The sequence below is a fragment of the Meleagris gallopavo genome, chromosome 21 (assembly GCF_905368555.1).
Source record: "Meleagris gallopavo chromosome 21, MGAL_WU_HG_1.1, whole genome shotgun sequence".
NCBI lineage: Eukaryota > Metazoa > Chordata > Aves > Galliformes > Phasianidae > Meleagris > Meleagris gallopavo.
This window is the reverse complement of record NC_139424.1, coordinates 7,441,858-7,456,317: the sequence shown is the minus strand read 5'-3', so window position 1 is coordinate 7,456,317 and position 14,460 is coordinate 7,441,858. Positions and strand designations below refer to the sequence as shown.

The 14,460-nt window shown below is 39.1% G+C and overlaps 1 protein-coding gene across 3 annotated transcripts in view; it reads right to left on the bottom strand.

Annotated features, from left to right (window-relative positions):
* Positions 1-283: 283 nt before the first annotated feature.
* MED13 (mediator complex subunit 13) overlaps positions 284-14,460 on the bottom strand; it is a 50,783-nt gene continuing 36,606 nt past the window's right edge. For all 3 annotated transcript variants that reach the window (XM_085240859.1, XM_085240860.1, XM_085240861.1), the window contains 17 exons: positions 14,208-14,422; positions 13,626-13,822; positions 11,475-12,391; positions 10,012-10,179; positions 8,722-8,945; positions 7,952-8,141; positions 6,967-7,429; positions 6,480-6,699; positions 5,921-6,112; positions 5,542-5,765; positions 4,949-5,091; positions 4,584-4,742; positions 4,320-4,505; positions 3,975-4,123; positions 3,553-3,726; positions 3,024-3,124; positions 284-2,328 (listed from right to left, as the gene is read on the bottom strand). In XM_085240859.1, coding sequence (XP_085096985.1) covers positions 2,196-2,328; positions 3,024-3,124; positions 3,553-3,726; positions 3,975-4,123; positions 4,320-4,505; positions 4,584-4,742; positions 4,949-5,091; positions 5,542-5,765; positions 5,921-6,112; positions 6,480-6,699; positions 6,967-7,429; positions 7,952-8,141; positions 8,722-8,945; positions 10,012-10,179; positions 11,475-12,391; positions 13,626-13,822; positions 14,208-14,422 — 4,055 coding nt within the window. In that variant the 3' untranslated portion in view covers positions 284-2,195. The remainder of the gene's footprint in view (positions 2,329-3,023; positions 3,125-3,552; positions 3,727-3,974; positions 4,124-4,319; positions 4,506-4,583; positions 4,743-4,948; positions 5,092-5,541; positions 5,766-5,920; positions 6,113-6,479; positions 6,700-6,966; positions 7,430-7,951; positions 8,142-8,721; positions 8,946-10,011; positions 10,180-11,474; positions 12,392-13,625; positions 13,823-14,207; positions 14,423-14,460) is intronic.

Genomic DNA, 14,460 nt, shown 5'->3' with positions numbered 1-14,460 from the left:
CCCTTGGAACTTGGCTAGCTGAGCCAGGGTTAAAAAAAGACCACTTAAGCAACAAAACTTCAAAAAAAAAAAAATAAAATTAGGACATGTACTTTGAAGATCCAGTTTTAGGAGCAGTTCTCCACTTCAAAAATCTCAACCAAATGAGGGAAAAAACCCTCTGTAAGACAAAAACGTGCTGCTGCATCAAGATGAACGAATGGACAGACCCAGTTATTAACTATGTATCAAAATATGGTAATTGCTGATTGCACTCAAATTACTTTGAAGAAATGACTGAAAGTTTTCATCAATTGTACAACTTCTTTATACAAAACAAAAAAGGCGCTAATAATGTATATACATAATTCAAGGAGACATTATAAGAAAAAAATTCTCAGGCAGGTATTTTGCATTTACAAAACCATAATTTTCATTAACATAGTACGTTTTGTAAATACAAGTGATTTCTTCCTTGTAGAGGATTAACAGTGGGTGCAAAAATGGATCTTAACTTGCTCCTGTACAGGTTTAACCAGCTCGACGGACAGCATTAAGACCCAGGACATGATTACAGCAACAGACTCACGTGAGCACTGCAGGAGTTAAGCTTTCAATCTGGCAGTCAGAAGATGAGGAACCAAGGAAAAGCAGATGCAGTTGCTCTTCAGCACCCGTAGGGGCTATTTTAGAGCACCATCAGACATTTGGTGTCTGCTAGGAGGAAGAAATGGTGAAGGAGGAGAGGTTTACCAAAGCCTTATGATCTGTCAGGCCCTTCCTCAGCCTCCTTAGCACACACACCCCAGTCTGAAAAGGGGATATGGGAAGGCCATACACTGATACTTGGAACCTTCACCACAGTGACAAAAATACATGAAAAAGGAAAGCATTTGGGGCATTTTGCTGTTTCAGGTTTTTGGGGATTGGGATTTTTTTTTTTTTTTTTTTTCTTTTAGTTTCCCCCACCCCCCTCCCCCAACTAAGGGAATAAAATCTGAATACCAGAATTCACTGAGAATCTATATACATCACGTTTTAGTTAAACACACACCAATCTTAAAGTCAAGATTGACTGTTTTTGCATTTGTAAAATGGCTAGAGCTGGGCTAAATTTCAGCCTCACTGGAGACTTTGGGTAAGATTTGTGTTCTGTGCCTTCTGCTTTAGGTTTGTGTTTCATCGCAAATGGGAGAAAATAATGCTCACCACAGTGCCAAGAATATCTAGCAACAACAATGCACAATAGATATTCTTGTAATAATTAAACTAGGATACTGGAAATAGATCTGAGAATCTAGCCACAGCCCTGAACCATAACACAAACTTCAGAGTTTATTCGTTTTATTCTCACTACAAGTTAAACCACCTACAATATCACTGATATATTGCCATTGTTACTCTGTAAAGGTGTGATATAAAATGCTGTAAGACCCGGTACCTTTTCAATTTATATAAACACAGTGAACTTCATTACTGTACATGTACTCTGCAACTACAGCTTAGCTGTAAATCCCCCACACACAATGGTATGGACATTAACCCCTCTATACCCATTAAACTGTACATCAAGACAATACAAATTTACTGTCCCCACCCACCCCCTTACAAAAAAATAATACTCTAAAAGCAACCTACTGCAACTTTTAATTAAGACGATTACATATATTTTAGACCAATTGCTTTAAAGCAAGAAGGCAGTATAAACCTTCTAGGAAAATTTTTATAAAAGAGGTTAAGAAATATAAGACAATTTATACATTTAAAAACTTACAATAAATAAGAGATGCAGGCATTTTTGAATACTAGGTACTATAATCCAATACAAGAACATCTTGATGTTCTGAAGCCATAGGTTGAAACTCATTGTTCCTCATGTTTCTTCTCATCTCCATGCTTTTAATATTCATTAACCGTGACTGGGTACTATGGCTCATTACTCTTCACAAATACTGTGACCGGGGAAAAATGGTTAATTTTGCTACTAAAAAATGTTATAATACACTTTCTGATCATCATTCTAAAGTGTCCCCCATAGTCAATGACTCAAAGACAGCAGGTGATAAGTACCCCTCTCACAAGTCAAAACAATATTTGCTGGAAGTAACAAGATTCATACCCCATCACAAACAACTTGCACTGAGAAGAATTATAACTTAGTCCTGCAGTGAAATATCCCTTTTCCTCATTTTCGTCTTGCAAAATTCAGATGAAGATCACAGCATATTCATGATAAAGTTATACAACTGATTCAGCACCACAAAATGAATTGGGAGACATGACCGTCTGTCCTGGGTTGCAGGATCACAGGTTAGCCAGGAGAGTGCATTGTACTGTTCCAGAACAAACCTGAAAGGCAAATAAGCTTCCATCAAGCCAACAGATTTTTGTCCCCAGCATTTTACAGCACTAGTTTAATGTAATGAAGTTGCATTGGTATTAAACATATAAAATGGGTTTGCCAACATTTTGAAATAACACAACTGTAGAATTACTGAGAGCAGATTAAAGCTAAACTTCATTTCAGTAGAAAATACACTATTATTTTAATCAATAATCTAATCAAGTCTAATCAATAATTAATTTAATCATTGTCGTTGATGATAATTAATGCTGAGAGATTCACATACTAAAAAAAACACAAATGTGATGCTGCTTTCTCATTAACAAGTGTCTTATGTGTACACGACTATCTACACACTCCTCTACTTCAGTATTCCCACGACTCACATAAGATTCTGGCTCAAGTATTATCTCATTTATGCACTATTTTTTAATGAATTTAATGTTTTTCAAATAGTTTCAGTTGTAATCAACATTTATTACTAAATAAGAGCTTAGAGATATTTGTATTTCACCACTGTCTTGCGGTGAAGACGTTTTTTCATTGTTCAGTGCACAGCAATTTGTTTTGTTGTGATGAACTAAGGGCAGTGACACAATGAAAAAACTAATGGCAAGAAAAACAGATATCCAGATCCACTGCAGCACTATTAGAAATGAAATGCACAACTACTTTTTTGCAAGCAATCAATCATAAATACCTGAGCACATCAGAAGTTTGATTAGAATCAAGTGGATGGGAGTGTTTACTGTGGAGTAGCTCGTCTGATTGCACTGAAGGCACGTGGAGGTGCAAAGAGGCCTAAGGAAGGAAGATGTTAGCAGTCAGTGTCTGATTCAACTATAACTTCCTTCCCTTTGTTCCCCTGACCCAAATATTGCAGCCACTTACTATTCTCTGACGTACAAGTTAAATAAAGCATATCCTTATGCAACTCATAAGTGCAGGAATTCTTTCTCCTAAAAGCACAATGCTAATAGTGTAATACATCTAAGGAAATGGTTTTTAAAATATTTGTGCCTCCATTAAATGATGATTCAAAAGGCAAGCTCCAGTGACACAAGATTTCTAATAATACGCAGACTTTAAAGTTCACTTGCTGTCCCCCGAGGTCAGACTATTACATACAAAAGGTACTCAGGGTAAATAAATCCTCTGTTCAAAAAAAAAAAAAAAATAATTAATAAATAAAATAAAAAAGCCAGTGCAGCCCACTGAAGGTACAGTACCTTAAGAAACAAGGGACACTGATTTTGTGCTTGAGGACACGCTGACCAAAACCAGTCAGGCAAGGGACCTGCTTTGGCAGTTGACACAAAATAACCAAGGGCCAGTGGCTGTTGCAGTATGTTTGTTACTTCATCGTGAGATTCTGTTGAAAGCAATCGATCTGTACCTTGACCCTATAAAAAAACAACAGGAGATGGTTTTACTATTAGGAGACCGCAAAGTTAGGAGAAATTACCTGCAGCTTTCAAATCACAAAGTATTTTGAAAGATCCAGGCATTACATGGATTTTTACAATGACAATCCAACATCTAATTAATTCAAAATATTTCATAGAAACCTTCCATTCCAGAAGGGAAATAAGCAGATGTCAGAAAGCAAACAGCCACACACACACAGCTCTATATTCACTCTAACAGTTACCTTGCCCATATCACCTCCATGGGGGTAGTGGGACCCTGGAGAATGTACAGGGGATCCAGTAGGGGATGCAGGAAGTATATTTATAATATCAGGATCAAGATCATCTCCAGTGTCTAACAAGTCAAAGATGCCCATTCCATCTGCTCCATCTTGAAAAAGAAAAGGAACAGTTAATTTCTACAGCTTTCTTACCTATAGCATATGACAGCACACTCTGAAATCAAGGGATTTTCCATATAAATGTTGTGGTTTGGTAGAATAAAGTCTTATTCCTCCTACAGGGGGAGTGATGATGGGTTTTTGATTGGTTTGTTTTTCCAACGAGAATAAATCCAATCTACTGACCATTGTTTGTGTTGAAGGCCAGATCCAAGTTTTCAGTGGTGTAAGTTGATGATGCTACTTGCACAGAAGCAGATGTGGGAAATACAAGAATGTGAGTGCACGACGTGTCCTGTGGGGTATTCAGCTGAGATGTCTGCATATTTAAAGTGGTGCTGCGTCCAAACACAGAGCCGGTCGATACAGAATCTTTGGAAGAAAAATATTTCCTTAGTTTTACAAAAGCAAACTTTAAGTTCCCCCACCAAAATATGGTTGTTCACGTACCTGGCATAATAATGAAGGACCCCTGTGGTTCCATTGCTACCAAACAAGCACTGAGAATGCTGGGAGAGTCCGCAGCAGAGATACCACACATTCTGCACATGTCTTTCAGCCTCTTACTGAGGGACTGAAGATTTCGGCGACTCAACAAACAACTCCAATCTGAGGATACAAAGGACATACATTTGTCTAGAAGAACAGTGCTTGCTGAAGAATGCTTATTCTACACATGACGTAGTATTCATGTGTGCTAACTCAGAGCTCCTCTGTATGCTTTACCAAGGTTTTCTTCCAGAAAGAGACTGACGCTATACTATTTAAAATGAAAGCTTCAGATTGAGTTTTAGACTCTAAAAGTCAAACATTACCTTTTAATTCCCCATGCCCTATTCTTCCTAAGCGGCCAATTACGACTCTCCAAGGCAAAGAACTCATCTGCACGAGTCCCAGGCACCATTCCCAGAGTTTCTGAAGACCAAGCCTGCGGGCAGAGCCCTTTTTCCTGCGAGCTCTAAAATTAAAATAGAAGAGAAAACAAAACTTGAACCCATCTGCAACAAACTTCTATTGCCACCTTTGGAACTTATTTGTACTAATCTGAACGTTCACAGGACACAAAAATGTTAATATTGTGGCTCATTAACAGCAACTTCAAATCAAAAAAGGGGAGTGGTTTGCTTTTCATTCATCACATCCTAACACTGACATTCAAAAGCCAGAAGAAGGGGTCGAAGGGGAAGTCACACAAACAAAAGCATTCACAAATCACAGAAAACCATATGGCATTCCTTCTAGAAATTTAACCCAATATACACATAAGACTGAAATTATCCACTTGGTTTAAATTTGCAACATAGTGGGTCTACAAAAGCAAGAGATACTCTTACAGCATCTTGATGAAAATAGTTCTTAGAAAGAAAGAATACACACATGCTAAAAATCAAAGGAGTTTGGTACTTACCTGTTTGGTACATCAATATTTATTATGCACGTCTCTAACTGTTCTCCATAGAGATCTGTACAGGATGCAAGAAGCCATCTTTGATCATGAGACAAACAGTAGCCTACAAAAAGCACATTATACTTCTGGCCAGCTTCTCCAAAAGTTTCTCCAAGCTCTGTTTGCTTGTCCTTTACAGGAGCCAATATAAAAGGAGGGGTGTACAGTCGAATACACTCAGGTCTCTATAAGGATGACAGAACAGAAAGCCATGTTTCAAGTAGTGATTACTCTTAAGAACTCTGTTCAGTACACATGACAGACACCAATAATTTAATAAAAAGGGACATGTCTCTCATTTTCATTTTAACAGAACCACATTAATCATAAGAGTACTCACATCAGGGCTCTTAAGAGCCGTTTCCATGGCTAAGCCTGGGCCAAAGCCAGTTAACGTTTTCACGTTGGTGGAAGATGGAAGAGGTCTCCGACACTGAGTAAATGCTGAAAATGCTAAAGACTTCAAATGCTGAGTATAAATCTGCCGGTCTTCGTGTTTCACAGGCTGCAGAAGGTACTGACATGGAACGATCTAGAACAGGTCACACAGGGAAATAAAATTGTTTCATTATTACATTTCTTGAGATAGTATTTGGGTACGCTGCCTTCAGGATTTAACTATACAATCATTTCTCTAGTTCTTTGAGGTCTGCCGCTTCTACTAAAGCTACATGGCTCAGGAACATGATTTAGTGGAGGGTTGTTAGAGTTAGGGTAATATGAATAGGACGTGGTTGGACTCGATGATCTTAAGGTCTTTTCCAACCAGAGTGATTCTATGATTCTATGATTCTCATTGAAAGTTTCCGCAGAGAACAAAAGAAGGGCATTATCACCTCCAAAACACAGCTAAAGCCAAAGATATTTTGTTACGCACATTTCTGCAGATGTTGGCTCACCTGCACAGAAATTATATTCTTGATGTTAGGAGGAAGAACCTGAACCATCTCTAAAAAGCAGCGCAGAAGTCCAAGTGTCCACAAACTAGATGAGCTACTGTTCTCATCCTTTTTTTCATATGTAAAAGGGTCGATTATGTAAACTACAATGGCAGGTGGGTAGGTGATAGCATGTGAATCTCCATCTGTAGGAACTCCAACTTTATCACGATCCATAGTGCTGAAAGTGAAATTTTGAAAGCAGTTACAAAACACTGAGTTTTAGAGTGACTTATTTTTACTTACATTAGAACTATAACAAAACTATCAAAGACTAAAGGCCTTTAAGTTAACTGTGGCATAAGAAATTGTGTTTATAATTCAATTTTGTATGTGAGCTTGCCAGCAGCTCAGCATTGCTTTTTTTTTTTTTCTTTTGCCTTCCTTCTTACAGAAGCTCATCAGCACATAGTTCTGTTGGTAGAGGGAGTTTTAACAGCTTCATTACCTTTCAGAAACCTCTGGGTGAGGCTGGGCAGGTGCTGTAGTAGCATCTCCAGACATCCCTGCTGTTTGCAGCACCGGCTGTTGCTGCTGTCCTCCTGTTTGCCCATTTTGGACCGTTGCAGCCTGAGAGGGCAGGGAAGCAGAAGTGGTATTGTTCATACTGCTAAAAGGTGGAAATGAAGAAGGCTTGTTTGTTGGGATCCCACTGCCTATGTTAGCAGAAGAGGATGACGTGGCAGTGGTAGTCAAAGTTGAATTAGCTGTGGTAGCTGCAGAAGACATGGCACTGTTTGACGTTGCTGTCATCGTACTACTGGTAGAAGCTGCAGGAGCAGATGGAGTGTTGGGATTCCCAGTGCTGGCTGTCACTGGGGGCAGAGCAGAGGCTGGTTGGCTAGAGGGAGGGACCAGATTTGTTTGGGCAAGTAACGAATTGTCCAAAGGCTGAGAAGCAAGATAAGGACCTAAAAACAGGAAAAAAAAAATCATACATTTTATATTGCAACTAGTTTTGTGTATACTTAAACTAAGCCTACAGCAGTTTTAACAAAAGTTAAGCATATTTTATCTTTCAAAAAAAATACAAGCATTAGCATTTCAATTGCTAATAGTCTCATAAAACTTCCAGGAACACTCAGAAATCTATTTCAAAAGTAATTTTTGTTTTCAAGTCATTAGAACTAGAGCAAGAAATCACTGCCTCAGAACCTAAGACAGCAGTGGAAAAAGACAGTAGCAGTCTCTATCAAACAAGAGCACTGCCATTCCCTAACAAATACTGATAGATAAGCAGCCATTTTAGAACATATCTAAAGATATGGGTTTTCTGTTGTTTTTTTTTGTTTGTTTGTTTGTTTTCCTAGCTTAAAAATCAGAAAATTGCAACAAAGAGTAGATTCAGTAAGTAAATGCAATGACTTCTCTTATTCTGCAGCGGATTAGGTGTTAACTCCAGGAAATAAGAACAAAACAAAAAATATTCATACCCAGCTCATATCTGCAAACTTGGGCATACAGTTTGAGTTTGGAAAATGCTTCACTGTTGGCATTAGCTGTCTGTGAGAACCATTCTGTGACCAGCTTCTCAGAAAGTTTCTTTGAAGCAGTAGGTCCAACTCTCATGATTCCATCAGGCAATAATTTACAGATAGGTCTATGCTGGCCAAGTCTACATGACTGCAAAGGCAAAATAAGATGTAAGGTGAGGATTAAAAAATAGTAATAATAATAAAATATCAAACAAACGATCAGAGAGAGAGACAGAGAGAGACTCATAGCTTAGTTATGACATTCCTAAGAAATATTTTAATTCTAGAAAGCTACATCAGTATGAAATGCCATACAATGATTTTATAGCTCTGTATAATGATTTTACAGTTTATTTTCATGTTTTATTAAATACAAGAAAAAAAGATTGATCTGCTCTAATCTTAGCCGCAATCTAAGTAACACAGGCATTTAATGAACTCACTCAATGTAAGTAAAATTACAGTGGCAATACACAGTTTTACCACTGAGCGGCGTTTATCTGATACAGATCCTCAAAACATCTATTACTAAAAGGAAAGATGAGCAGCATGAACAGCCCTTATCTTTCAAGTGCTCGTTCCTAAAATCCTTTCTAGCAGCTTTCTGAGATAGGATTCTGTGCAAGCATTTATATCATGGGAGACAAGCCTGATAAGTAGTTATGAGCATGCATTAGAAACAGTTTTTCCAAAACCCATCTCACTGCTAACTGCCATAAATAATGTACCTCATATATTGCAGTCAGATCCCTAAAGAAGCTTTTTGCTCCATTTAGCAGAGCCTCATTCTCAGGGCACACCACAACATAAGCAACATCTCTTTGAGATCCGTAAGGTTCCAGCATCAGCCTCTCCCAGTACGGCAACGCAAACGGAGACAGCACCAGAAAATCGTAATCGTATCCCAACAAAAACGTTGGGATTGGCAGTGGTTCTGGGGACTCATCAGTTCCTGGAAAAGCAAGATAGATTTTTCCAATATATTAAGCAGCAAGCTTAAAAATTAACAACCTGCTTCTAGGAAAACATGAAAAGAAGAAACACTAGCATTCCTAGCATCTAAAAGGAAGTAGCAATGATTATAAATGGAATAGTTCTCCTTTTAACAAGCAAACAAAAAGCATGGATTGCATGATCCAACCCCCTGAAAATAAGCACACAAATAAGAAAAAAAACAGCTAATTATTCTCATCTGAAATCTCCCAGGGCCTAAAGAAGTTACACAGTTGTTTATTATTTTCACCACTATGCAATCAGGAACAGATCTTCACTGTCTAGGAAGCCTTCCTCATAGAATCTAAGGAGTCAGTGATCAAAAAAAGAGAGGGAAAGAGATGTAAAATAGTCTAAGTGGATACATGAAGGACCACAGAAGGAAAACAGCTAAGAACACACATTTACACGTATCCTAAATGTGTAATTGGGGTCTTCTAAATACTTGAATAGCTCCAAAAGATCCACTGATGAAAGGCTGGTCTTTCCCATGTTGGCAAATGAAAATCTCACACATGCTAATGAAACCAGAATTTAAAGCTTCAGGTGAGTGCACAAAATTGACTGTCTTATCTGTAAACACGCATCACATTTTGGCTACTCCAACTGTTTGTAATAGACACGGCACACTGGATGATCTCAGGTCTTCATTATAACCCAAACCACTGATCAATAAAGCACACTTTACCAAGTATTTCAAAGCTAATATTTAGTAACTGCTCCATTTTCAACACTAAACCCATCTTGATAATTTCAGTCCCTCACTTGGATAAGCGTCAAATGTATACAAGCAGGGCAATTGGCAATTTTAAGTACACAGACACTTTAAATTCATTCACTGTTTAAAAATATTTTTTCTGCTTCTGTAAAGAGAGGAATTCTCCCCAGTCTAATGGCTCTCATTAGTATAAAGAACGGTCCAGATGCTGTTCAGAATTCCAACAGGCTGGGCAGCATCCAGACAGCGAGGTTTGGTGGCCGGATCAAGCGAAGGCCAACAGGCAGGAGTCTACACAGCAGCTTACCATACGAGCCTCTGCCAGCCATTTTGTGGAACTGCTGCCACGTGAGAGGGCCTTGCACACCCCACGACCGGACCGTGCGCTTCTTCTGAATGGCGTCTTGAAGAACGGGCTGGAGTGAGAGCAGCATACGAAGGATGTCCTGGGAACACTGCATGCTCACGTCCACAACTGAAAGGACAAAAAAAAAGCTGTCAAGGCCTGCCACTACAATAGGGTAAAATACAACCTTCCACAGATCCTAAGACACCTTGATTTTAGACAACTGCTTTCTTCCAAAATGCGCGTGCTGTTCATGCAGGTCAGCCAAAGGCCAAGATAGAAGAAGTTTAGTACACAGATTCATAGTTTTCTTCTTCCTCACTCAACCATTTAAGAATAACAAACTGTTTCTTGTTTGTACAGTTTCTTCTCCTGAAAGCCTTAATATCTTAGCGTTTTCACTTCTTAGTCTAAAATCACAAAACAAAACAAACTAACCACCCCATCAAGCTGTGCAAGTTAAAAACTACAGAATTTTCCTCTCCCAACAAGGAGGTTTAGGCAGTCTGCCACCCAGTGCTCACTCCAGAGAAGCCAACAGAAGCTTCAGACGTGGTCCATTTCATCATATTCCCATCACTATGCCATCTAACACACAAACTTTAAGAATAAAGAACCGACATAAAATTTGTTGGGGCTACAGTTTCACAACCTTCCTTTAAAAAAGCATCTTGACATCTTTACATCCTAACCACCAAGGTCACATAATACCCAGTGTTTTTTCTCCCAGGTACCTGACAGCATTGATATATCTAGGACCAGAACCAAGGACTAAATAAACTTTAATGCCCCATACAGATGCACAGAAACCCATTTGTGCTTTGCTGTTCATCCTCTTTGCCCTCACCAACGACTATTAACTGCAGCTAACTTCCTTAAGTTCCATGTTTTACTGTTTACCCAGCTATAGTTGCTATTTGAAGGACTGCTACTGAGAGGAGAGGTAGATATGCAAATATCATAGGCAAGGCTGTTCCGTGAGACAGTGCATTAGCAGGCAAGGCATGGAAAGAAAAGTCCAAGTGCCTTTGGTAGATCCAACGTACAGCAAAGGCCACAAAGCAGCACTGTTTACCACACACACAACATTAAACTACCACCCCCTCTTACAGGGGACAGAAGCCAGCTGAATCACTCTACCACAGTAGCCTTTCGTGGCACAGTCCCCATTTGAACCACCTACACTTCCCAACATTCACTCATTCCACAGAACCTCTGTGGATGCAGTCACCACGAGTTGCTTTAAAAGAACAAGCCTAAAGAGTCATTATTATGAACACAGTTCAAACATGTTTGGAACAACACTACATCTATGCACACAGGTGGAAAAACTGTTTCTTAAGAATTCAGTAACCAACAAGGAAGAGACACAAATAAAAATTCATAGGTGGACAAGTAGTAAATAAGTGGTTTTCAGTATTTACCGTTTCTTTTTGACCAGTGGTGCAAGCAAGTAGTTTTCACAAGTGCTTCATCAACTTTCCCTCCTGACATATTGTCCATGAACTGGCGTCCATGCTCCAAGGCTAAGTAGCAGTCATTGCAACAATCCCTTTCTTCTACACGTACCAGGTTGCTAACTGCACCGACTTTGGGAATAGGATCTTGATCTGCTGCTCCAAATGGTGAGAACAAGTTGGTGCATTGATCTTGCAGCAACAGTATTAACTCATCAGGCAGTTTCTCCGGTTCTTTCAGTCCTGCACTGCCATGTTCAACAGCAGTAGCTCTGAGAGCTTCAAAGCGTTTTTCTGCTTCTTTGCCACACTCTGTGTTACGACCTAAAATATCTAATTCATCTTCAAGAAACAGTCCAGAACTGTTGCCAAACTTCCTATTCATAACAGCACTGAAACCACAGGTACACCGATACTGGGCCTCTTGTGTTGGATCAGGAATGTAAACTCCAACATCAGCACCTTTGATGTTCATATTGCAAACGCATATGCAGCAGCTGTCAAAGTTACAGTCTTTGAAGAGATTCATTACAGACTCTGAGAGGATGAGATTCACGTACAGACTGTGTGCCTCTGGAATGGAAGGCACAGTTGCAGGTTCAACAGAATTAAGTGGTCTACACGTCGAAGGCGTGGAAGCTGGTGAGTATAAATCAGAGTTCTCATATTTGACTGACCCCTGCGCGCTTGCTGGTCCGCCAGCTCCACGAGGAGTCCGAGGAGTCCTTGGTGTTCTGGGAGTTGGGAAACGAGGGGTGGAAGGAGAAGGGAGAATCCCAGCTCCACCATTGCTGGGTGGTGCACTACCCGGGGGCATTCCAAACGGAGTATGAGTTTGTGGGGTGTATGCAGGGCCATACTCTTGATCCATGGTGCTTCCGTCACTGATAGGAGCCACGAGAAGAAAGAAATACTTTAAATAAATTTCAAAACCGAGAAGTCAAGTCAGTCTCAAATTGCTAAACAAGGACCTCCCTAATTTATATTTGCTTTTTTTGAAGTAGTCTTTCACAATCTACAAAAAGATTTCCATTCCCTAAGGAACTTCAAGTGTGTTTGTTCTAAATGACTTTGCAGAATTCCCATTGTCAGTGCTGTTAAAGAATCCTCCCCCTCCTTCTTTCTTGTCTTTTTCTTTCCACAAAGCTTCCAGGAAACAAGTGTAGACAATAAAAACTACAAGTTCTGTGGATATATAGAGCCTAAAGGGCATCTCTTCCTTTTCATGCTTTATTTATATGTTGTGTTGACACACAACATTAAGAAAATATACTGGGTATATACCAATAGCAGATTCAGCCAGATCCATGAGGAAAGCATCACCTGGAAACGTTTAAATTCTTTTTTTTTTTCCCCCCCCTTAAGCAGCTGAATAACTCCAAAGACCTGCAAGACTGACAAGACTTGAGAACACACTGATTATGAATAGCCTTAATAGAAGTAGCAAAAGCATTTACACATAAATCAAAATTCACACACTTTTTTCAATAAATACACAGCCTCCTTGTTGCCTAATCTGTCTACAGAAGTTACTACTGCTAAAGAGAAGGAAGAATAAATATTTTCTTCAAGTGCTGCCAGCAAAACCATCACTACCAAATGCAGATTACAAAAATGCCCACTGCAATACTAGTGTTACCAGGCATTGTCACACTGGACATAGGTTTCAACCAAAGGAAATTTTTTTCTGGTCCCAATATAGCTGAGATGATGGCTATTTAAGAAAGCAGTTTAAGAAACAAAAGAATCACCTATGAAGCCTTTACAGTACCTACAACACCACTGCAAAAATAGTCCCAAGTTTACACGCATCTTGATCATTACCATCTCCATTACTTATTTAAACACTGGACTTCCACCGTAAAGTTTCCCCAAGAAACCTTTAAACGAGACAACAAATAAGATGTATGCACAGTTAAGAAGCCATTGGGAGGGCAGCTTCTTGCAGTAAGGTTTAAGTGTGAAGCTTTTTTTTTTTTTTTTTTTAAATCTCCTGTCAGTTTCTGAACATAGTGCCTTTATAAATTTTTCTCGTTACGTGCATACAAAAAATAAAATGGAGTACTTCCTATGTTGTCAGTAACTCGAAGTCTTACAAAGATTAGAGATAGTTCATACCCATCTTTGATAAATGGCATGGCAGGTCCTGGAGGAAGCAAATCCAGCTTTCCCACAGTCCAGCTCTGGCGATATATGCACTCTTCTGGCAGTTTGATGGGAGGGAGACACTGGCTGGGAAGTGTCTTCAGTGGTGCAAACATGGAACATCCCACTAAGGCTTGGCAGTTCTCAGGTTTATAAACATAAGAATAATCCTGAAAGTTATACACGGTAAAGCATGTGAATTAGATGATATCAGCAATTAAAATGCTTCTTAAAAAGAATGGCCGAATAGAAGTTGAGATTTACACATTTGTCATTTGCACTCAGAAATGACACAGCAATACAAAACAAGCCACAAATGAAAGTTACCAATATGCATTACTTAAATTTACTGATGGCTAATTTGAGATTATGCTTTCTTGAAGTTTAAAATAGTCAAATAGTACACACAGCTTTCTAGATACCTCTTGCCTACCTCAGTATAATACAAGATACAAATTACAAATTGCACATAGTTTCCCACAGTTCTTATTCAGGATTAATTAATAGATTGAACAGTACCACAAGAAACATATCAGGGCTATCAACACTTCCTACCTTTATTTCAGCAGGCTTGGGGCTGCAGAAACCCTCATCTACTTCAATCCTGAATTGAGCTCCCATGCTGGAACTATTCCCTTCAAGTACTGTTCCTCCAAGTGTAGTGTCCATACTGCCATATTCCTTATTATTCATGTTCATTGGAGAAAATCCCATGATGTGTTGTTCCAAAGAAGGTGGAGTTGGATACATTTTATGGAGATCTGCAGTGCCTAATTTCAGATCAGAAGTAGGCTTTAGAATACGACAA